This window comes from Rana temporaria, chromosome 4 (assembly GCF_905171775.1).
Source record: "Rana temporaria chromosome 4, aRanTem1.1, whole genome shotgun sequence".
Classification (NCBI taxonomy): Eukaryota; Metazoa; Chordata; class Amphibia; order Anura; family Ranidae; genus Rana; species Rana temporaria.
Window position 1 is genome coordinate 473,924,395 of NC_053492.1, and position 22,614 is coordinate 473,947,008.

At 49.3% G+C, this 22,614-nt stretch overlaps 1 protein-coding gene across 1 annotated transcript in view; it reads right to left on the minus strand.

Annotated features, from left to right (window-relative positions):
• DAAM2 (dishevelled associated activator of morphogenesis 2) overlaps nt 1-22,614 on the minus strand; it is a 308,732-nt gene that overhangs the window by 99,623 nt on the left and 186,495 nt on the right. The window contains exons 7-9 of the mRNA XM_040351813.1: nt 12,209-12,319; nt 7,453-7,556; nt 2,058-2,124 (exon numbers count right to left, since the gene is read on the minus strand). Coding sequence (XP_040207747.1) covers nt 2,058-2,124; nt 7,453-7,556; nt 12,209-12,319 — 282 coding nt within the window. The remainder of the gene's footprint in view (nt 1-2,057; nt 2,125-7,452; nt 7,557-12,208; nt 12,320-22,614) is intronic.

Genomic DNA, 22,614 nt, shown 5'->3' on the forward strand with positions numbered 1-22,614 from the left:
GGGGACAAGGCTTCCTATATTGATGGTCATCAGTGAAGATGTCTTTCTACATTGATGGTCAGTGGAGAAGTCTTCCTATACTGATGGTCAATTAAGATGGATTTCTACATTGATGGTCAGTGGAGAAAGCTTTCTATATCGATGGTCACTAGAGAAGGGCCCCCTAACTTTGATGGTCAGTGGAGAAGGCTTCATACAATGATGGTCACTGGAGAAGGGCCCCCTAACTTTGATGGTCAGTGGAGAAGGCTTCCTACTTTGATGGGCAGTGGAGAAGGCTTCTTGCGTTGCTGGCCAGTGGAGAAGGCTTCCTACAATTATGGTCAGTAAAGGCTTCCTACAATGATGGTCACTGGAGAAGGCTTCCTACAATGTTGGTCACTGGAGAAGGGCTCCCTAACTTTGATGGTCAGGGGAGAAGGCTTCCTATATTGATGGTCAGTGAAGATGTCTTTCTACATTGATGGTCAGTGGAGAAAGCTTTCTATATCGATGGTCACTAGAGAAGGGCCCCCTAACTTTGATGGTCAGTGGAGAAGGCTTCCTACTTTGATGGTCAGTGGAGAAGTCTTTCTACTTTGATGGTCAGTGGAGAAGGCTTCTTACATTGATGGACAGTGGAGAAGGCTTCTTGCGTTGCTGGCCAGTGGAGAAGGCTTCCTACAATTATGGTCAGTAAAGGCTTTCTACATTGATGGTCAGTGGAGAAGGCTTCCTACATTGATGGTCAGTGGAGAAGGCTTCCTACACTGATGGTCACTGGAGAAGGGCCCCCTAACTTTGATGGTCAGTGGAGAAGGCTTCCTACTTTGATGGTCAGTGGAGAAGTCTTTCTACTTTGATGGTCAGTGGAGAAGGCTTCTTACATTGATGGGCAGTGGAGAAGGCTTCTTGCGTTGCTGGCCAGTGGAGAAGGCTTCCTACAATTATGGTCAGTAAAGGCTTCCTACAATGATGGTCACTGGAGAAGGCTTCCTACAATGTTGGTCACTGGAGAAGGGCCCCCTAACTTTGATGGTCAGGGGAGAAGGCTTCCTATATTGATGGTCAGTGAAGATGTCTTTCTACATTGATGGTCAGTGGAGAAAGCTTTCGATGGTCAATAGAAAAGGGCCCCCTAACTTTGATGGTCAGTGGACAAGGCTTCCTACTTTGATGGTCAGTGGAGAAGGCTTGAAGGCTTCTTACATTGATGGGCAGTGGAGAAGGCATCCTACAATTATGGTCAGTAAAGGTTTTCTACATTGATGGTCAGTGGAGAAGGCTTCCTACATTGATGGTCAGTGGAGAAGGCTTCCTACATTGATGGTCAGTGGAGAAGGCTTCCTACAATGATGGTCACTGGAGAAGGGCCCCCTAACTTTGATGGTCAGTGGAGAAGGCTTCCTATATTGATGGTCAGTGAAGATGGCTTTTCTACATTGATGGTCAGTGGAGAAGTCTTCTTACCCTGATGGTCAGTCGAGAAGTGCCCCCTTACTTTAAGGGTCAGTGGAAAAGGCTTCCTACTTTGATGGTCAGTGAAAAAGGCTTCATACATTAATGGGCATTGGAGAAGGCTTCTTGCGTTGTTGGCCAATGGGGAAGGCTTCCTACTTTGATGGTCAGTGAAAGCTTCCTACATTAATGGTCCATGGAAGAGGCTTCCTACATTGATGGTCAGAGGCGAAGGCCTCCTCCTACATTGGTGGTTCACAAAGAAGGGCCTTTTACATTTATGGTCAGTGAGGCACTCCTCACATTGGTGGATAGTTGAAAAATGTTATTTACATTATTAGTCAGTAAGGAAGGCCCTCCTACACATTGGTGGTCAGAGGAGAAGGACTTCCCTTACGTTGGTAGTCAGCAGGACAAGGAATGTCACATTGGTGAACAATGTGATTTAAATTAACGGTTTCATTAAAGGTTAGTCAAGGAACCCACAGCAACCTCAGATAGAACCCTAGTAGAGAACGGCTGCTCCAATCCCTTCCCACCATCCCCTGTATGGCTATACTATGGTATTAACACTACTACTTATTTTCTCCTATACCCGGTCTCTTTCATTATTGACTCACCAGGTCAAACCTTTTGGCCAGTTCCAGTTCATCCTCATTTCTCACCATCTCAAAGAAGTCCAGATGTCTGAAACGCACAGAAGAAAAATAAACACAGGAACATCACACAGGGCCCATTAGCTCTTAAAGGATCACTCCACCCAAAAAAAAATGGGGGATTTTGGTGTTTGGTAGCTGCCCAACACTTCCAGGTAGACAGCAACAGTGGGGCAGATTCTGGTACCTGCGCGCCTAGTTACGGCGGCGCAGCGTATTGTATTTACGCTACGCCGACGCAACTTACAGGAGCAAGTGCAGTATTCACAAAGCACTTGCTCCGTAAGTTGCGGCGGCGTAGCGTAAATGTGGCCGGCGTAAGCGTGTAATTCAAATGTGGAAGGGGGGCGTGTTTTATGCTAATGTATGATGACCTGACGTGATTGACGTGTTTTACAAACGGCGCATGAGCCGTCCGTGTACATATCCCAGTGTGCATTGCTCTCAAGTACGCCGCAACGACGTATAGGTTTCGACGTGAATGTAAATTACGTCCAGCCCTATTCGCGAACGACTTACGCAAACGATGTAAATAATTAAAATTTCGAAGCGGGAATGACGTCCATACTTAACATTGGCTGCGCCTCCTATCAGGAGCAACGTTACGCCGAAAAAGCCTTACGCAAACGACGTAAAAAACTACCGCCGGGCGCACGTACATTTGTGAATCGACGTAACTAGGTAATTTGCATATTCTACGCAGAAAACAACGGAAGCGCCCCTAGCGGTCAACGTAATATTGCACACAATTATACGCCGCCGCATTTAAGTTACGTCGGTGGAGGAAGCCTATTTAAGCGTATCTGCCTTTGAGAATCGGCGTAACGATACGCCGGCGCAGATTTCAAATTACGGCGGCGTATCTGGAGATACGCTGCCGTAAAAGCTACCTGAATCTGCCCCAGTGTCGGCAATAAAGGCCAGGAGATATCACTGTTGGGGTAGCCAAAACATATCCTGTAACAATGGGGTTTATAGAAGCTTTCGAGTCGTGTTGTTCTCCAACATTACGGAAAGGCTTCTTCTCGGTAAGAGCTGTGAAAGTGTGGAACAGGCTTCTTCAGTAACCAACTCTGGCCAGCTCAGCTGATTGTAAAAAACAAAAAAAAGCTGGATGCATTCCTAAATTCACAGAATATAACTGGATATTAACATTTCTAAGTAATGCCATCAGAGATCGTTGACCTAGGGAATATCTGATTGACTTAGGGTCAACGATCTCTGGTGGATTGCCTTAGGCTTAGAGGATCAGAATGTCTTGTCTTGGGGAAATTTGGACCATTTTATGTAATGCTTTTTTTTGCCTTCCTCTGGATCAGCTGTAGGTATATGGCCAGATTCAGAGAGAGTTACGCCGGCGTATCAGTAGATACGCCGACATAACTCTGAATCTGCGCTGTCGTAAATGTAAGCGTATTCTGGAAACCAGATACACTTAAATTAGGCTAAGATACGAGCGGCGTAAGTCTCCTACGCCGTCGTATCTTAGGGTGCAATATTTATGCTGGCCGCTAGGTGGCGCTTCCGTCGATTTCAGCGTAGAATATGAAAATGAGCTGGATACGCCGATTCAGAAAAGTACGTACGTTTTTTTACGTCGTTTGCGTAAGGCTTTTTCCGGCGTAACGTTACTCCCGCTATATGAGGCATAGCCAATGTTAAGTATGGACGTCGGGCCATTTTGTGTTGTTTACGTCCTTTGCGTAAGTCGTTAGCGAATAGCATGCGCACTGGGATACGTTCACGGATGGCGCATGCGCCGTTCGTGAGAAACGTCATTTACGTGGGGTCATGTTTTATTTACATAAAACACGCCCACCTCTTGTCAATTTGAATTTGGCGCGCTTACGCCGGCAGATGTACGCTACGCCGCCGCAATTTACGGAGCAAGTGCTTTGTGAATACTGCACTGGCCTCTCTAAATTGCGTCGGCGTAGCGTAAATAACATACGCTACGCCCGCACAATTTTACGTCGCCCTACCTGAATCTCGCCCATAGTGTTCTGTATATGAAGGTTTTCTATGTATGTATTATTCTTTTGTTTTTTGATTGGTTGACCCAGATCAGAGGTCTCCAAACTATGGACTGCTGGCCACATCCGGCCCGCTACCAGATTTGAACTGGCCCATAGGTAGGTTCAGTGGCGTATCCTTAAAGTCATGGGCGTAGCATAAGGGGTTGCAGGGGTCACAATCGCATCCCCACTCCAGGGGCCACTCCAGCCTCCCTGTCATATTATATCCTCCACAAAGTCTGCACAAGGGCCCCACAGCCACGCTCCAGTACTGGGCTTCCACTTTGCCTTTTACGGTCCACACCCCTCAGTTTTCATTGGCTGGGGACAGGCTGTGAGATATTTCCTGAATGGAGAGGAGCACATGGTGAGAACAGCCCAGGGGCCAGGTCAACTTTTGCATCGGGGCCTATACAGAGGCAGCTTTTTAATTAGGCAAATTAGGCGGTCGCCTAAGGCCTCGCACATACAGGGGCTTCACGGCCACCTAACTTACTCAATACATTACCCCAGTTTTAAGGGACAGGGGACCTTAACGCTGCTGTGCTTAGGCAGCGTTAAGAGCCCTGACTCAGGAGCGGGGCCACCAGTGTCCCTAACAACCAGTGAATATCGGTGACACCACCCCTTGTGACGTCAATGACCCAGCATGCCCTCAGTCAATGATGTCACAAGGGGGCAGATTCACCAGGTGACATCACCGGGTGGCCCCTGCCCCTTAGTTATTAAAGAACAGGATCTGGGGGGCCGCCTTGTTAAAGGGGGCTTCCAGATTCCCATAAGCCCCCTGCCCGCAGACCCCCACAACCACCGGCCAGGGTTGTGGGGAAGAGGCTCTTGTCCTTGAATTATTTTTCCCATCATGGGTGTAAGTAGGACCCCATGTCAAGTTTTGCCTAAGGCCTCACAAAGCCTAGAGCCGCCTCTGGGCCTATAAGCTTCAAGCTACGCCTCTGCTTAAAGTGGTTGTAAACCCTTACATACTTGCCTCACAGAGATGAAACAAATCCTTCTAAATTGTACATGTTTATCTGCAGCCTTTTCACATCTACAGTCTCCTAAAGCACAAAGATCAAGGCTCCAGAAGGCAGCGAGCAGGGATCTGATGTCACGCACTGCACAGCATAGAGTAAGGAGCGGAGTGTAATCTGAGACCTGAGTGGAGGCAAAGGACACACCTCCCTTTACACAGTCTCACAGGGAAACGCTCACAGCTTAGGCCACAGGTGTCAAACACAAGGCCCGCGGGCCGAATCCGGCCCTCCAGGCCATTTCATGTGGCCCTCGCACGTCTACTGCAGCTGCAGAAAAGCTCCAGCCCTCCTCTGATCCTCCTCCAAACCCTGTACTTTTTGCTTTCAAACAATGCATCCAGCTTCTTCCCAGCAGCAGCATAAGGAAAGGGGAGTGCACTGTGATGTAAGGGAGGGTGGGGGACTCAACTTCTGATGGTGGGGGGGGCTCTTGACATCTAATGTAAGGGGAGGGGATGCGCTGGACATCTAATCTTACAGATACAACCGGCCCTTTTGAGGGCAATCATAATGCTGATGCGGCCCACCATGAAATTGAGTTTGACACCCCTGGCTTAGGCTGTCAACCTTCTGTGCGCTGGGGGGGGAGGGGGCGGGGCCACCTTCCGAGATCCTCTAGTATCTGGAGAACCTATAAAAAAAGTGACTAATGCAGATAGCAGAGGAAAGAGAGAGGACACAGAAATCACACTCCGTGTTTTGGATTAAGGCAATTACAAACCATAGAAGCATATGCCTTGTTCATTTTTCATTTCAGAGGTTTATAACCACTTTAATCGCTTTCGGACCGCCCCACGCATGTATACTGCAGCAGGGAGGCCCCTACAGCTCAAAATCACGTACCAGTACGCAAAAAAATCATCGGGTCGGGGGCGTGCATGCTCGCCGCCAGTGCCCCTTTCCCACAGGCCCTACATAGTATGTGTATGAAAGTGAGCTAGGAACCTTAGACTGTAAGCTCCTTGGGGGCAGGGACGGATGTGAATATACAGTACAGTGGAACCTCGGATTGCGAGTAACGCGGATAATGAGCGTTTCGCAATACGAGCGCTGTATTTAAAAAAAAAAACCTGACTCGGTTTGCGAGTGTTCGGTTCACAAAACTAGCTGGATTCAAGCTAAAGCGGTGTGCAATACCGCGTTTGGCCTAAGGTGGGGGCGGGGGCGCCGGAGCCGAGCAGAAGCAAACGGCGCCGATCGGAAATGCTTGGAAAATCTCGAAAATACTCTGTTTGCCTTTCTGAGGTTTTCCGAGTACAGATGAGGTGTCCTCTGCCCTTTCGGAGTGTCTACGAGGCTCTCCGACGCCCCCCCCCCCCGCCTCTGGCCACATGCGGTATTGCATGCCATTGAAGTCAATGCAGAACAAATTATTTTAGTTTCCATTGACTTCAATGGGGAAACTCGCTTTGATATGCGAGTGCTTTGGATTACGAGCATTCCAAAAATACAGTCAAAGGGGTGGATTCAGGTAGGGGCGCGCAATACTGCGGCGGCTTAACGAATGACATTTACGTTACGCCTCCGCTATTTTTATGGGCAAGTGCTTGATTCACAAAGCACTTACCTGTAAAGTTGCGGCGGCGTAGCGTAAAAGGGGCCGGCGTAAGCGCGCGTAATTCAAATGATCCCGTAGGGGGCGTGGATCATTTAAATTAGGCGCGTTCCCGCGCTGAACCTACTGCGCATGCGCCGTCCCTAAAATTTCCCGACGTGCATTGCGGTAATTGACGTCGCAAGGACGTCATTGGTATCGACGTGAACGTAAATGGCGTCCAGCGCCATTCACGGACCACTTACGCAAACGACGTAAAATTTTCAAATCGCGACGCGGGAACGACAGTCCATACTTAACATTGGCTGCGCCTCCTAATAGCAGGAGCGGCCTTACGACGAAAACGACGTACGCAAACGACGTAAAAAACTACCGCCGGGCACACGAACGTTCGTAAATCGGCATAAGTATGTAATTTGCATACTCTACGCTGACATCTATGGGAGCGCCACCTAGCGGCCAGCGTGAGAATGCACCCCAAGATACGACGGCGTAAGAGACTTATGCCAGTCGTATCTTAGGCTAAAGTCGGCGTATCTAGCTTTCTGAATACAGAAAGTAGATACGCCGGCGCTACTTAGCAATTACGTGGAGTATCTATGGATACGCAGGCGTAATTGCTCTCTGAATCTACCCCAAAGTGTCTACCCTCCCCCATCCTTTCCCTCTGTTACAAAAGACAGGTCCTCTTTATTATAAACCTTTAATTTGATTGGATTTGGGTGGGGTGGGGGGGTGGGGCTTTATTGTCCTACCTGTCCAGGGTGGCGTTTTCATGTCTTCTCAGTTTTTCGATAACGGGCTGGATTCCCAGCATGAGAAATTCGTATCGAAGGTGTAACCGAAATTCTAAATTGTCCTATAAGGGAAAAAAAGAAAACGTCGGTCATTTTATATCTCGGGACCAATCACAGACTCCTAAATTGGTGTATTGATGTCAAACCCGCGGCCAGTACTTAACAATATCTCCTCTAAGTTTAATTTATTTGTTATTTGATTTATTTCTTTGCTTTTGGCGGACGGTGCGGTTCCTCCAGAGCGGCTCGATGGAGTTCTACTATTCTGGCATCAGAGCGGAGCTCACAGCCCATCGATAAGTCCCAAGTTGGGCGTATTTCATCCTTCGTTATCACATCCCGACCTCGCTGCACAATATCTAGGCGGCAGGCACATCGGACAGTGGCAGGGAATGGACAGTGGCAGGCACATCAGGCAGCGGTGGGGATTGGGCAGTGGCAGGCACATTGGGCAGCAGTGGGGATTGGGCAGTGGCGGGTACATCGGACAGTGGCAGGGATTGGGCAGCGGCTGGGATTGGGCAGTGGCAGGCACATCAGGCAGCGGCGGGGATTGGGCAGTGGCGGGTACATCGGGCAGCGGCGGGGATTGGGCAGCGGCAGGTACATCGGGCAGTGGCAGGGATTGGGCAGTGGGGGGGATTGGGCAGTGGCGGGTACATCGGGCAGTGGCAGGGATTGGGCAGTGGCAGGGATTGGGCAGTGGCAGGCACATCGGGCAGCGGCGGGGATTGGGCAGTGGCAGGCACATCGGGCAGTGGCAGGGATTGGGCAGTGGCGGGTACATCGGGCAGTGGCAGGGATTGGGCAGTGGGGGGGATTGGGCAGTGGCAGGCACATCGGGCAGTGGCAGGGATTGGGCAGTGGCGGGTACATCAGGCAGTGACAGGGATTGGGCAGTGGGGGGGATTGGGCAGTGGCAGGGACATCAGGCAGCGGCGGAGATTGAGCAGTGGCAGGCACATCGGACAGCAGCGGTGATTGGGCAGTGGCAGGCACATCGGGCAGCGGCGGGGATTGGGAAGTGGCAGGCACATCAGGCAGCAGCAGGGATTGGGCAGTGGCAGGCACATCGGGCATCGGCGGGCATTGGGCAGTGGCAGGCACATCGGGCATCGGCGGAATTGGGCAGTGGCAGGCACATCAGGCAGTGGTGGGGAATGGACAGTGGCAGGCACATCGGGCAGCGGCTGGGATTGGGCAATGGCAGGCACATCGTGCAGTGGCAGGGATTGGGCAGTGGCAGGCACATCGGCATAGGTGGGCATTGGGCAGTGGCAGGCACATCGGGCAGCGGTGGGGATTGGGCAGCGGCAGGGATTGGGCAGTGGCAGGCACATTGTGCAGTGGCGGGGATTGGGCAGTGGCAGGCACATCAGGCAGCGGCAGGGAATGGGCAGTGGCAGGCACATCGGGCAGGGAATGGGCAGTGGCAGGCAGATTGGGCAGCAGCGGGGAAGCCACTGTGATCCATACCACAGGAGGAGGAAGAAAGCTCCCGGACACGCTGCCCGCCCGCTTCCTGGATGGGGCAAGTGTGGGGCTTTGATGTCCCGACTGTCCTCTGGGGGGGGGGGGGGGTTGCCTCTGCCACTGGCCGGCCAGGGGGGTGGCTGTATGCCCCCCCAAAAGAAAGAATAAACCCACCAGCCACCACTGTCTCTGAACAAATGTTCTTTTATTATGGGCAGTAGTAAAATACCACAAGATGGCCACTAGGTGGCGCTGAGAAGCATAGGAAATACATAAGTCTTTGTAATAGGAGACAATGTAGCAACTCTAAAGAACTCCAGAGGGAATTAGCAAATAGATGTTATCAATGGTCACATTTAGTTGCTACTAAATCTCCCCAGTGGGGACACCGACTGCAATAAAAAGATGACAGGGGATCTAACCCTTCAACACTAAGCAAAGCATTTTGGCTGGATATACAATTTGCATACAGAGGGACAGATTCTCATAGGACTTACGACGGCGCAGCGCCATGTACGCCGTCGTAAGTCCTAATCCGACCCGTCGTATCTATGCGCCTGATTCTTAGAATCAGTTACGCATAGATATCCATTAGATCCGACAGGCGTAAGTCTCTTACGCTGTCGGATCTTAACTGCATTTTTTTTTTGACCGCTAGGTGGTGCTTCCGTCGCATTCCGCGTCGAGTATGCAAATTAGCTAGATAAGCGAATTCCCGAACGTACGCGCGGCCGACGCAGTAAAGTTACGACGTTTATGTTAGGCTTTTCCCGGCGTATACTTGCCCCTGCTATATGAGGCATAAATGCGGCGTAGCCATGTTAAGTATGGCCGTCGTTCCCGCGTCGAAATTTGAAAAAGTTACGTTGTTTGCGTAAGTCGTTCGTGAATGGGGCTGGACGTCATTTACGTTCACGTCGAAACCAATGACGTCCTTGCGGCGTACTTTGGAGCAATGCACACTGGGAAATTACACGGACGGCGCATGCGCCGTTCCGCAAAAACGTCAATCACGTCGGGTCACAGTAGTTTTACATAAAACACGCCCCCTGATCCAAATTTGAATTAGGCGGGCTTACGCCGGACGATTTACGTTACACCGCCGCAACTTACGGAGCAAGTGCTTTGAGAATACAGCACTTGCCCGTCTAAGTTGCGGAGGCGTAACGTAAAGCGGATACGTTACGCCCGCACAAAATTACGCCGCTCACTGAGAATCTGGCCCAGAGAGTTTTTTTTTTAGTTCCACCAAACTCCACTTTAAATCCCCATCATCCGGCTATCCTCTAAGGACTGGACGGTTCTGTGCTGCATCTTTCCATCTCCTGCAGATTGGAGGAGATGGAAACAATCCGCAAGCGTCTGTCATCGATCACCCATGTGATCCGTGTTTTGGAAATAAGATCGCGTCATAAACCATTAAAATATTTGGTGCTACCGGCGGCGGCACCGCGTGCGCGGCCCCTCGGGGACCCCTAACAGCGAATGGCCTCGGAGACCGCGGCCTTTTAAAGGAACAGCTCTGGAAGCGTTCAATCACAGCTGACTCTGTGTTTTCAAGTGCAGAGCGGGTGAGGATAGTCTTATGAAATGTGTGCAGGACGGGGCAGTGATAGAAAACAGACCCCCCCCCCCCCCCCCAGGCTGCAGACGCAGGAAGTTGTAAATATAAAAAGAGGGCCCTTTAAAACAACTATTACTTATAATTGCCATGCGTTGTTTTAGAAGGCGCTGCACCTGTGATGACCACCTTGAAATAGGTCAATGACCTGGAACAAGAATGTAGCCAGTGAAGTCTATTTTTTTTTTAGCAGACACCCTAGGGAATAAAATGGCGGCCATTGCAACTTTTCAACTCAAACGGTATTTGCGCGATCATTTTTCAAACGCCTTTTTTTGGAAAAATTAATTAAAAAAATAACAAAACAGTAAAGTTGGCCATTTTTTTTGTATAATGTGAAAGATGATGTTACGCCGAGTAAATAGATACCCAACATGTCACGCTTTAAAATTGCGCACACTCGTGGAATGGCGCCAAACTTCGGTACTTAAAAATTTCCATAGGCGACGCTTACATTTTTTGTTACAGATTACCAGTTTAGCGTTACAGAGGAGGTCTGTTGCCCGCGCTCTAACGCACGCGGCGATACCTCACATGTGTGGTTTAAGCGGCGTTTACATATGTGGACGGGACTTACGTATGTAGGGGACAGGGGCGTTTTAAATTATTATTGTTATTTTTTTTTTTTTTACTTCATTTTTTTTGTTTTATACTTTCTTTAACATAAAAAAAATGTGATCACTTTTATTCCCATTACAAGGAATGTAAACATCCCTTGTAATAGGAATCAATCGTGACAGGTCCTCTTTATGGAGAGAGGCGGGGTCAATAAGACCTCCACATCTCTCCTCCAGGCTGGAAAGCATGAGATCAGGAGAAACAAAATGTACCGATCTCATGCTGACAGCCACAATCGTGGCTTTCTTTCCATTCGTGGCCTTTACGTGAAGTCACAATGCGGGTGTGACGCCATAACGTCGCACCCGGGCCTCCGACGGTCATAGAGACCATCTGGTCACCGGAAATCTCTACGGTCATCACCCGGCGGCCGATATTTTCTCCAGGTTCCGATGGCACAGGAGAGCCCGGAGAAGCACCAGATGGTGGTTTGACGTACCCTCCCGTCGCCTGTAAGAACGATCAAGCGGTGGAACTGCCACTATGATCATTCTTATGGTGCACAGAATCGCCGGCTGAAAAGAGTTATATCTGAATGATGCCTGTAGCTGCACCCATCATTCAGATATCCCCCACTGAACGTCAAGGACGTCATATGACGAACCGCGTACGGGAAATGGTTACAGAAAGGCGAAAATGTTTCTCAACAGTTTCATTATTACAGGAAGGTTGAATATATGCGCAGGCTTCCATTTTTATGTTTTGGCCAAAGCTAAAAAAGAGTTACATGTGGCTCTGATACTCTAGGGTAGGTCAGGTAAAAGGAGCTAATGAAAAGAGAGGGGGCGCCATGGAGAAGGGAAGGTACACAAGTAGGAAGTGTGGGCCAATTGAGAGAGATCCCGAGAGCAAGGACAAGGTTCTTGGAGACTTCCAAATCCCCAACTCCTCTGAGTGCCCTCTGACCTCAGGGGCCCCCGGGACATTTGGACCCTCTATTCTTCCTAGTTTCACACCATGTAGATGCAGGGAACTCGCTTTTTGAAATCGCAATAAGCTCACCTCTCCTGCTCCGGCGTTGAGGACGGCGTTGATGAAAGACATGATGGCGGTCTTTAGATTGACCTCGTCTCTGTATCTTCCCATACTTCTGTCCAGTTCATTCAAGAGCGACTGCGCGAGAAAATAAAAAGTCATCGGTATTGGTAATCAAGAAAGAAACATTCAGATAGACGTATAGATGGCTTGTTGGCTGTCCCACCATCCCATTCCAAGGTCATCCCACCATCCCATTCCAAGGTCATTCCACCATCTTATTCCAAGGCCATCCCACCATCCCATTCAAAGGTCATCCCACCATCCCATTCCAAGGTCATCCCACCATCCCATTCCAAGGTCATCCCACTATCTTATTCCAAGACCATCCCACCTTCCCATTCAAAGGTCATCCCACCATCTTATTCCAAGGCCATCCCACCATCCCATTCAAAGGTCATCCCACCATCCCATTCCAAGGTCATCCCACCATCCCATTCCAAGGTCATCCCACTATCTTATTCCAAGGCCATCCCACCATCCCATTCAAAGGTCATCCCACCATCTTATTCCAAGGTCATCCCACCATCTTATTCCAAGGCTGTAAAACAATCTTATTCCAAGGTCATCCAACCATCTTATTCCAAGGTCATCCCACCATCCCATTCCAAGGTCATCCCACTATCTTATTCCAAGACCATCCCACCTTCCCATTCAAAGGTCATCCCACCATCTTATTCCAAGGCCATCCCACCATCCCATTCAAAGGTCATCCCACCATCTTATTCCAAGGTCATCCCACCATCTTATTCCAAGGCTGTAAAACAATCTTATTCCAAGGTCATCCAACCATCTTATTCCAAGGTCATCCCACCATCTTATTCCAAGGCTGTACAACGATCTTATTCCAAGGTCATCACACCATCTTATTCCAAGGCCATCCCACCTTCTGATTCCAAGGTCATCCCACCATCTTTTTCCAAGGCTGTACAACGATCTTATTCCAAGGTCATCCCACCATCTTATTCCAAGGTCATCCCACCTTCCCATTCCAAGGCTTTCCCACCTTCCTAATCCGAGCCTACGCCACCATATTATTCCAAGGACATCCCGCCTTCCCATTCCAAGGCCATCCCACCATCTTATTCCAATGACATCCCACCTTCCCATTCCAAGGCCACCCCACCTTCCCATACCAAGGCCATCCTGCCATCGTATTCCAAGGCTATGCCACCTTCCTATTCCAAGCCCATGCCACCATCTCATTCCAAGGCCATCCCACCTTCCCATTCTAAGGCCATCCCACCTTCCTATTCCAAGAACATACTGCCTTCTAATTCCAAGGACACCCCACCATCTTATTCCACGGCTATCCCACCTTCCCATTCCAAGCCCATCCCACCATTTTATTCCAAGACTGTCCCACCTTCCTATTCCAAGCCCATCCATCCATCTTATTCCAAGGCCATCCCACCTTCCCATGCCAAGCACATCCCACCTTCCTATTCCAAGAACATACTGCCTTCTAATTCCAAGGACACCCCACCATCTTATTCCACGGCTATCCCACCTTCCTATTCCAAGCCCATCCCACCATTTTATTCCAAGACTGTCCCACCTTCCTATTCCAAGCCCATCCATCCATCTTATTCCAAGGCTATCCCACCTTCCCATGCCAAGCCCACCCACCATCTTATTCCAAGGCTATCCCATCTTCCTATTTCAAGCCCATCCCACCATCTTATTCCAAGACTATCCCACCTTCCCTTGCCAAGGTCATGCCACCTAACCATCCCAAGGCCGTTCCACCAAAGCCTAAAAAAAAACTAATGCAGCCATCGCATGTAAGAATTTGTAAGCTGCTATATAATAAATGTTTAATATTGTTTTAAGGTATCATTTCCTTTGTCAGGCCAAATAAGAAACCTGTAAATAGTATCCAGACATCATATAACTAGAAGGAACGGAAGCTGTAAAATTTTGGACAATTTCATGCTCCCAACTTTGTGGGAATAGTTTGGGGACGCCCCCTTCCTGTTCCAACATGACTGCGCACCAGTGCACACAGCAAGGTCCATAAAGACATGGATGAGTGAGTTTGGGGTGGAGGAACTTGAGTGGCCTGCACAGAGTCCTGACCTTAAGCTGACAGAACACCTTTGGGGTGAATTAGCAAAGACTGCAAGCCAGGCCTTCTCGTCCAACATCAGTGCCTGACCTCACAAATGCACTTCTGGAAGAATGGTCAAACATTCCCATAGACACTCCTAAACCTTGTGGACGGCCTTCCCAGAAGATTTGAAGCTGTTATAGCTGCAAAGGGCGGGGCCAACTCAATATTGAACCCTACAGAGTAAGACTGGGATGGCATTAAAGTTCATGTGTGTGTAAAGGCAGGCGTCCCAATACTTTTGGTAATATAGTGTATACAGTATTCATCTATTTGTAACGCTCCTTCCTCTAGTACTGCAGCGCTGGCGTTCTCTTCCCAGGCAGAGAACATTCTGAGGACAGAATCAATCAGGAATGTGCCGTCTTCTGTTCTACTAAAGCAAACATAACACTTCGAGGATCATTAATATTCACTAACATCCCATCTACAGTATCTCTGAACTATTCAGACATTTCTAAGCAATTTAGAATGATTTTAAAGAAAAACGTTGGTTCCGATTGCACATCTGGATGTATCCAAAGTTATATATATCTAATAGCCGGTTCACAATGGGAACTGCAGAGGAACACCCACCCCCGGCCCCATCCATGCGTCCGGCTACCTAATCTACATGCAGGGCACCGGACGCATGGATTCCAATGGGTTGGGTGTTTTTTTTGAAGCATGTGATTAAAGCCAGAGGCTCTAATAGGCTTCAAAAAAGGGTGGGCTCGGGGCGCAGAGCACTGCGCCCCGAGCCCACCCAGTTGTGTGACAATAGCGAATGACTATTCGCTATTGTCACACTGATCCCCCTCCCGGCCAATCAGGGAGCGGGTCCTGAGGTCCGTCACCCGATTGGGCTGAAAGGACAGGCGATCCAATTGGAGACGCCCAGGAGGAGGAGGAAGGAGGAGACACACGGCAGAAGCCGCCGTGATGCAGAGGAGGAGGAGACGCGATAGAAGCCACCATCCACCAGCAACCTACATGGGGTAAGTGCAGGGCTGGATGACTGACTGCAAGACTCCCGGGGGGGGGGGGGTGTTTAAACCGACCAACAGGCGGGGGGTGAGGGGTGCCACAGCCAGCTGACCGGGGGGGGGTGATGTTGTTTGACTAGAATCCATCTCTTCCCTTAGTAAAATCAGCACACATAGTACACACAAACAATAGGCTAGGCACACATTTAACCATTTGAGTGCAACTGATGTTTAACCCCTTCCCAGCCAGTGTCATTAGTACAGTGACAGTGCATATTTTTAGCACTGATAACTGTATTAGTGTCACTGGATCCCACAAAGTGTCAAATATGTCAGTTATTGTCCGATTTGTTCGGTCGCCGGTTGAGCGCCGCGGTGCTTTTGGTTGAACTGGATGGACTTGTGTCTTTTTTTTTTCAACCCGACTAAATATGTAACAATGTTATAAATAGCGTGGAAATATAATAAATATTGATTTAAAGTATCTGGAAAAGATTACATGGGTAATGGTCGGGCCGGCGTGCCGCGCCACGGTTTTACTTCCCGTTTTGCGGCGGTTCTAAAGATAGCGCGGTAATTGTATAACGAGGATCTGGACCTTTTATGATTAACAATCATCATCTTGGTAAGTGGAACGCAGTTCCTGCATCACGTCATCGTAAAGACAGACGCCGCGCTTCGCCCGCCACGTCCTGCGGGTGACCTCCGCTTTATTGCTCTATTCTACGTTTGACTTCACCTCCGGAAGATTTACCCCCCCTCATCCCCACTTCCTGACCAGGCCATTCTTTGCGACGCGGCACTGCGTTATTTTAACTGACAATTGCGCAGTCGTGCGACGCTGCACCCACCCAAATAAAATTGATGCCCCCCCCCACAAATAGAGATTTATTTTGGTGGTATTTGATCACGTTTTGCAGGTATTTTTTTTTTGTTTTTTGCGCTATAAACAAAAAATTTAACAATTAAAAAAAAAAAGATATATATTTTACTTTCTGCTATAAAATACATACAATAAAAAAATGTAAAAAAAATATAAAAAATTTCCGCATCAATTTAGGCCAATATATAAAAAATATATATATATGTATTTTTTTTACTTTTTTCTATAAAAACAATAATAAATAATAAAAAAAATAATCTGCATTAATTTGGGCCCCCCCTGTCAGGTTGTCTGTATGGGGCCCCCTGTCAGGTTGTCTGTATGGAGCTCCCCCCCATTAGGTTGTCTGTAGGGCCCCCCCCCCCCTGTCAGGTTGTCTGTATGGGGCCCCCTGTCAGGTTGTCTGTATGGAGCTCCCCCCCATTAGGTTGTCTGTAGGGCCCCCCCCCCTGTCAGGTTGTCTGTATGGGCCCCCCGTCAGGTTGTCTGTATGGAGCTCCCCCCCATTAGGTTGTCTGTAGGGCCCCCCCCCTGTCAGGTTGTCTGTATGGGGCCCCCTGTCCGGTTTTCTGTATGGGGCCCCCTGTCCGGTTTTCTGTATGGCCCCCCCGTCAGGTTGTCTGTATGGGGCCCCCCGTCAGGTTGTCTGTATGGGGGCCCCCTTTCAGGTTGTCTGTATGCAGCTCCCCCCTGTCAGGTTCTCTGTATGGGGCCCCCCGTCAGGTTGTCTGTATGGGGCCCCCCGTCAGGTTGTCTGTATGGGGCCCCCCGTCAGGTTGTCTGTATGGGGGCCCCCTTTCAGGTTGTCTGTATGCGGCTCCCCCCTGTCAGGTTGTCTGTATGGGCCCCTCGTCAGGTTGTCTGTATGGCCCCCCCGTCAGGTTGTCTGTATGGGGCCCCCCGTCAGGTTGTCTGTATGGGGCCCCCCGTCAGGTTGTCTGTGTGGGCCCCCCTGTCAGGTTGTCTGTATGCCCCCCCCCGTCAGGTTGTCTGTATGGCCCCCGTCAGGTTGTCTGTATGGCCACCCCGTCAGGTTGTCTGTATGGGGCCCCCCGTCAGGTTGTCTGTGTGGGCCCCCCCTGTCAGGTTGTCTGTATGGAGCCCCCCGTCAGGTTGTCTGTATGGGGCCCCCCGTCAGGTTGTCTGTATGGGGGCCCCCTTTCAGGTTGTCTGCATGCGGCTCCCCCCTGTCAGGTTCTCTGTATGGGGCCCCCCTGTCAGGTTGTCTGTATGGAGCCCCCCGTCAGGTTGTCTGTATGGAGCCCCCCGTCAGGTTGTCTGTATGGAGCCCCCCGTCAGGTTGTCTGTATGGGCCCCCCCTGTCAGGTTGTCTGTATGGGGCCCCCTGTCCGGTTTTGTGTATCGCCCCCCCCGTCAGGTTGTCTGTATGGGGCCCCCCGTCAGGTTGTGTGTATGGGGCCCCCCGTCAGGTTGTCTGTATGGGGCCCCCCGTCAGGTTGTCTGTATGGGCCCCCCCATCAGGTTGTCTGTATGGGGCCCCCCGTCAGGTTGTCTGTATGGGGCCCCCCGTCAGGTTGTCTGTATGGGGCCCCCCGTCAGGTTGTCTGTATGGGCCCCCCCTCAGGTTGTCTGTATGGGCCCCCGTCAGGTTGTCTGTATGGGCCCCCTGTCAGGTTGTCTGTATGGCCCCCCGTCAGGTTGTCTGTATGGGCCCCCCGTCAGGTTGTCTGTATGTCCCCCCCCTGTCAGGTTTTCTGTATGGGGCCCCCCCTGTCAGGTTTTCTGTATGTCCCCCCCCCTGTCAGGTTTTCTGTATGGGGCCCCCCGTCAGGTTTTCTGTATGTCCCCCCCCTGTCAGGTTTTCTGTATGGGGCCCCCATCAGGTTGTCTGTATGGGGCCCCCTGTCAGGTTGTCTGTATGTGGCCCCCCTGTCAGGTTGTCTGTATGGGGCCCCCCTTGTCAGGTTGTCTGTATGGGGTCCCCCGTCAGGTTGTCTGTATGGGGCCCCCCGTCAGGTTGTCTGTATGGGGCCCCCCGTCAGGTTGTCTGTATGGGGCCCCCCCTGTCAGGTTGTCTGTATCAACCCCCCCGTCAGGTTGTCTGTATGGCCCCCCCTGTCAGGTTGTCTGTATCAACCCCCCCGTCAGGTTGTCTGTATGGGGCCCCCTTGTCAGGTTGTCTGTATGGGGCCCCCGTGGTTTCTAACAGCACCCTTGCAGAGAGGGCTGTGCTGTTGTAGCAGAGCTGTGTAAATCCCAAGACTGGATGGACTGAAATACAAATATTGTAATGGGTGAAACATGTCGGTCGATCGATTGTATTTCGCCGTTTCCCCGGAGTTCAGACTGATTGGATGTCTGCGCCCGGCCATTCCAGAAATGCTGGAATTCCAGACTGATAATTGGACCCACATGTTCCTATCAGCCGGGAGACGAGATTTGTGGAGCCCCATTATTGAGACGTATGAGAATTTCATGGGAAGTGAATCTCACGCCGGCCCCGTCCCCTACACCGGCAATTCCCAACCGGAGGAATGACAGCCGGATATTGCCGGGGAAAGAAAACGGCCATTCCAGTCATGTGATGGAACAAAAAGGACCGTCTGTTCACACAGGAGACAGAAAGATACAAAGTAACATTGTTTATAAACATTGCTCGGGCAGAATATAGAGAGATACAAAGTAACATCGTTTATAAACATTGTTTAGATAAGAGAAACAAAGTAACATTGTTTATAAACATTGATCAGACAGGAGATAGAGAGATACAAAGTAACGTTGTTTATAAACATTGATCAGACAGGAGATGGAGAGATAGAAAGTAACATTGTTTATAAAAATTGATCAGGGAGGGAGATACAAAGTAACATTGTTTATAAACATTGTTCAGATAAGAGATTCAAAGTAACATTGTTTATCAACATTGTTCAGACATGATAAGGAGAGATACAAAGTAGCCTTGTTTGTTTTTGGATCTTCTCTGTTGCATTCATCTGCAGATCAGAGGCATATGAGTGGTGACTCAGGAAATGCTCCCTCCTGCCTGCAGCAGACTGATGTCATTATCTCAGCCCAGGCAAAGTCACTGACTGGAGTGGAAGGACGTCTTCCTCCTGATGAAAGGCGGAGATGAGAAACGCGTTGCTGTATGTTGGAAGGTATTCATGCAGATAGTGAAAGGGGCACTTGAGGACCCGCTCAGCCGTCAGTCGGTTACCGCGGAGACGTTGCGGCACTTGTGACCGGAACCCCCACTCCACCAATCACCGCTCAGTTCAGGAACGTTCCCACAGTCTTCTGGGACCTGTAGTTCATCTGGAGGGCCTCATGTTGTCCAAACCCCATCACCTCCTATCCTTACAATCCGCCTCCAGTGCTCTGTAGATGGAATGTCAGCTCTTCTGTCAAGCCGGAATCCCTTTGTGATACATTCTTTATTCTTCCCCCCCCACAAAGGAAATGTACAGGGGGCGTGTTCACCGACATTCCGCATTCTTTGCCGCCACATCGTTTACGGGAGATCCGCAGCTACATCGGGGTCAGTCCTAATGGCAGCCGCTGGGAGAATAGATGGAAATTCCCGGGACGGGATGACGCAACGCGCGAGGAATGCCGCACAACAACGCAAATTCTTCAACACGTTCAATTTATAACAGACCTCGGCCCGTCTTCTCGGACATCGCATTTGTATATTGGGGGGGGGGATAAGAAGTCTGTAAAATGTGGCCCTAAGAGAAATACAGGAGCCGTCACAATGCCGACCTGCTGGTTGGCCGCCTGTTGGACGTATCTTACTACTTCTAGAGTCACTTCAATCAGCTTTCTCCCAATCAGAAGTTGGCAGCAGAAACATCTGTACTTAGTTCACGTCTATGCAGGTCGTGGTTCATGTGTTTTCTGGCGCATTTGGTGGTACATTTCCCATTTTTGATGCGTTTTTTTCAGTGTATAGCAAAGCATGACAGTTCTGTTAATGGAGTGCGACTTTGATGCGACTTTACACCCTCTGGTACTCAAGAAGCATTGAAGTTGCAATCAAAGTAGTGGAGGAACCATTATGTGTCCAAAGTGGCATGTTGCAGTAAAGGTCAAGGGCTAGAGCTTATGGGTTACGGTCTAAGGTTACATGTTAGGGATAAATGTAAGGGTTAGGGCTAGCCCATAACCCTAACATTTAAACCTAGCTCTTAACCCTAACCCTAGCCTCTAACCCTAACCCTAGCTCTTAACCTTAATGCTATCCCTTAACCCCAACCCTTAACCCTAACCTTTAACCCTAATTCTAGCCCTTAACCCTAACCCTTGTTTATAACCCTAACCCTAGCCCTTAACCCTAACCTTAGCTCTTAAACCTAACTCTAGCCCTTAACCCTAACCTTAGCTCTTAACCCTATACTTAGCTCCTAATCCTATCCTTAGCTCTTAAACCTAACTCTAGCCCCTAACCCTAACCTTAGCTCTTAACCCTATACTTAGCTCTTAACCCTATCCTTAGCTCTTAACCCTAACTCTAGCCCTTAACCCTAACCTTAGCTCTTAACCCTATCCTTAGCTCTTAACCCTAACATTCGATCATAACTAGAGTTGAGCGGACACCTGGATGTTCGGGTTCGGACCCGAACCCGGACTTTGAAAAAAAAGTTTGGGTTTGGGACAGAACCTGAACCCGGACTTTGACCCGAACCCCATTGAAGTCAATGGGGACCCGGACTTTTGACTACAAAAATGTCTCTAAAAAACTAAGGGAAAGGGCTGGAGTGCTGCAAATGGCAGCAAAATGTCGGGAAGAGCATGGCAAGTACTGGAAATAAATGTGGATAGGGAAATAACTCAAAATAACATAAAAAAAATAAAAATAAAAAATATAATGATTTTGACCTTGGAGGACGAGGTCCATACAGTTTTGTTCAAAATTATTCAACCCCCCAATGCTGTAAAGGGTTTTAGGGAATTTAGGTACTTGACAGAAACACAGTATATGACAGGTGGGGTGGCAGGTGTACTGTTGTTGAAATACTCAGTCACCTTTAGTGCTGACTGCCCCTACAGAACAAATATTTCAGCAAACTGTGCCTGCCTGCTAAGGTACTTGACAGAAACACAGTATATCACAGGTGCACAGGTGCTGTGGCAGGTGTACTGTTGTTGAAATATTCAGAAACAAGATGATGCAGATATCAAATTAATAAAGTGTGCCTCTTGATATTTCTGGATCAGTAGAACAGCATAGACCTAACACTTTCCCTCAGAAGAACAATCAGGAACCTTTCTCTAACATAAGTGAAATCCAGCCAGATACACCTAACTTTCTCTATGCAGCAGATTCCACCAGCCTTTCCCTATCTACAGTGAAGCAGAGTGACGATCTGTGCTGTGTGCCTCTATCTAATATAGAGGTACGTCACATGATGGGTCACATGCTGCACTGGCCAATCACAGCCATGCCATAAGTAGGCATGGCTGTGATCAGTTCCCAGTCACAGTTGTAACACGAATGGCGATTGGCTGCCGTGCAGCGCGCCGAAACATACCCGAACACCGAACCCGAACTTTTTCCAACTATTCGGGTTCGGGTTCGGGAAAAACCCAAAGTCCGTACCGAACCCGAACTTTACAGTTCGGGTTCGCTCAATCCTAATCATAACCCTAACCCTTAACCCTAGCCTTTAACCCTAACCTTAGCTCTTAACACTAACCTTAGCCCTTAATCCTAACCTTAGCCCTTAACCCTAACCTTAGCCATTAACCTTAACCCTGGCTCTTAACCTTAATCTTAACTCTTAACCCTAACTGTAGCCCTTAACCCTAACCCTTGCTCTTAACCCTAACCATAGCCCGTAACCCCAACCCTTACGCTTAACCCTAATCTTAGCCCTTAACCCTATACTTAGCTCTTAACCCTAACTTGAGCCCTTAACCCCAACCTTAGCCCTCAACCATAACCCTAACTCTTAACCTTAACTCTAGCCCTTATCCCCAACCTTAGCCCTTAACCCTAACCTTAGTTCTTAACCCTAACTCTAGCCCTTAACCCTAACCTTAGCTCTTAACCCTAACCTTAGCTCCTTATCCTATCCTTAGCTCTTAACCCTATTCTTAGCTCTTAACCCTAACCTTAGCCCATAACTCTAACGATAGCTCTTAAACCCAACTCTATAGCCCTTAACCCTATCCTTAGCTCTTAACCCTAACTCTAGCCCTTAACCCTAGCATTAGCTCTTAACCCTTACCTTAGCTCCTAACCCTATCCTTAGCTATTAACCCTATCCTTAGCTCTTAACCCTAACCTTAGTCCATAACCCTAACCCTTAACCCTAACCTTTAACCCTATTCTTAGCTCTTAACACTAACCTTAGCCCTTAACCTTACTCTGCCCCTTAACCCTAATCCTAGCCCTTAACCCTAGCTCTTAACCCCAACACTAGCCCTTAACCCTAACATGCAACCTTGGACA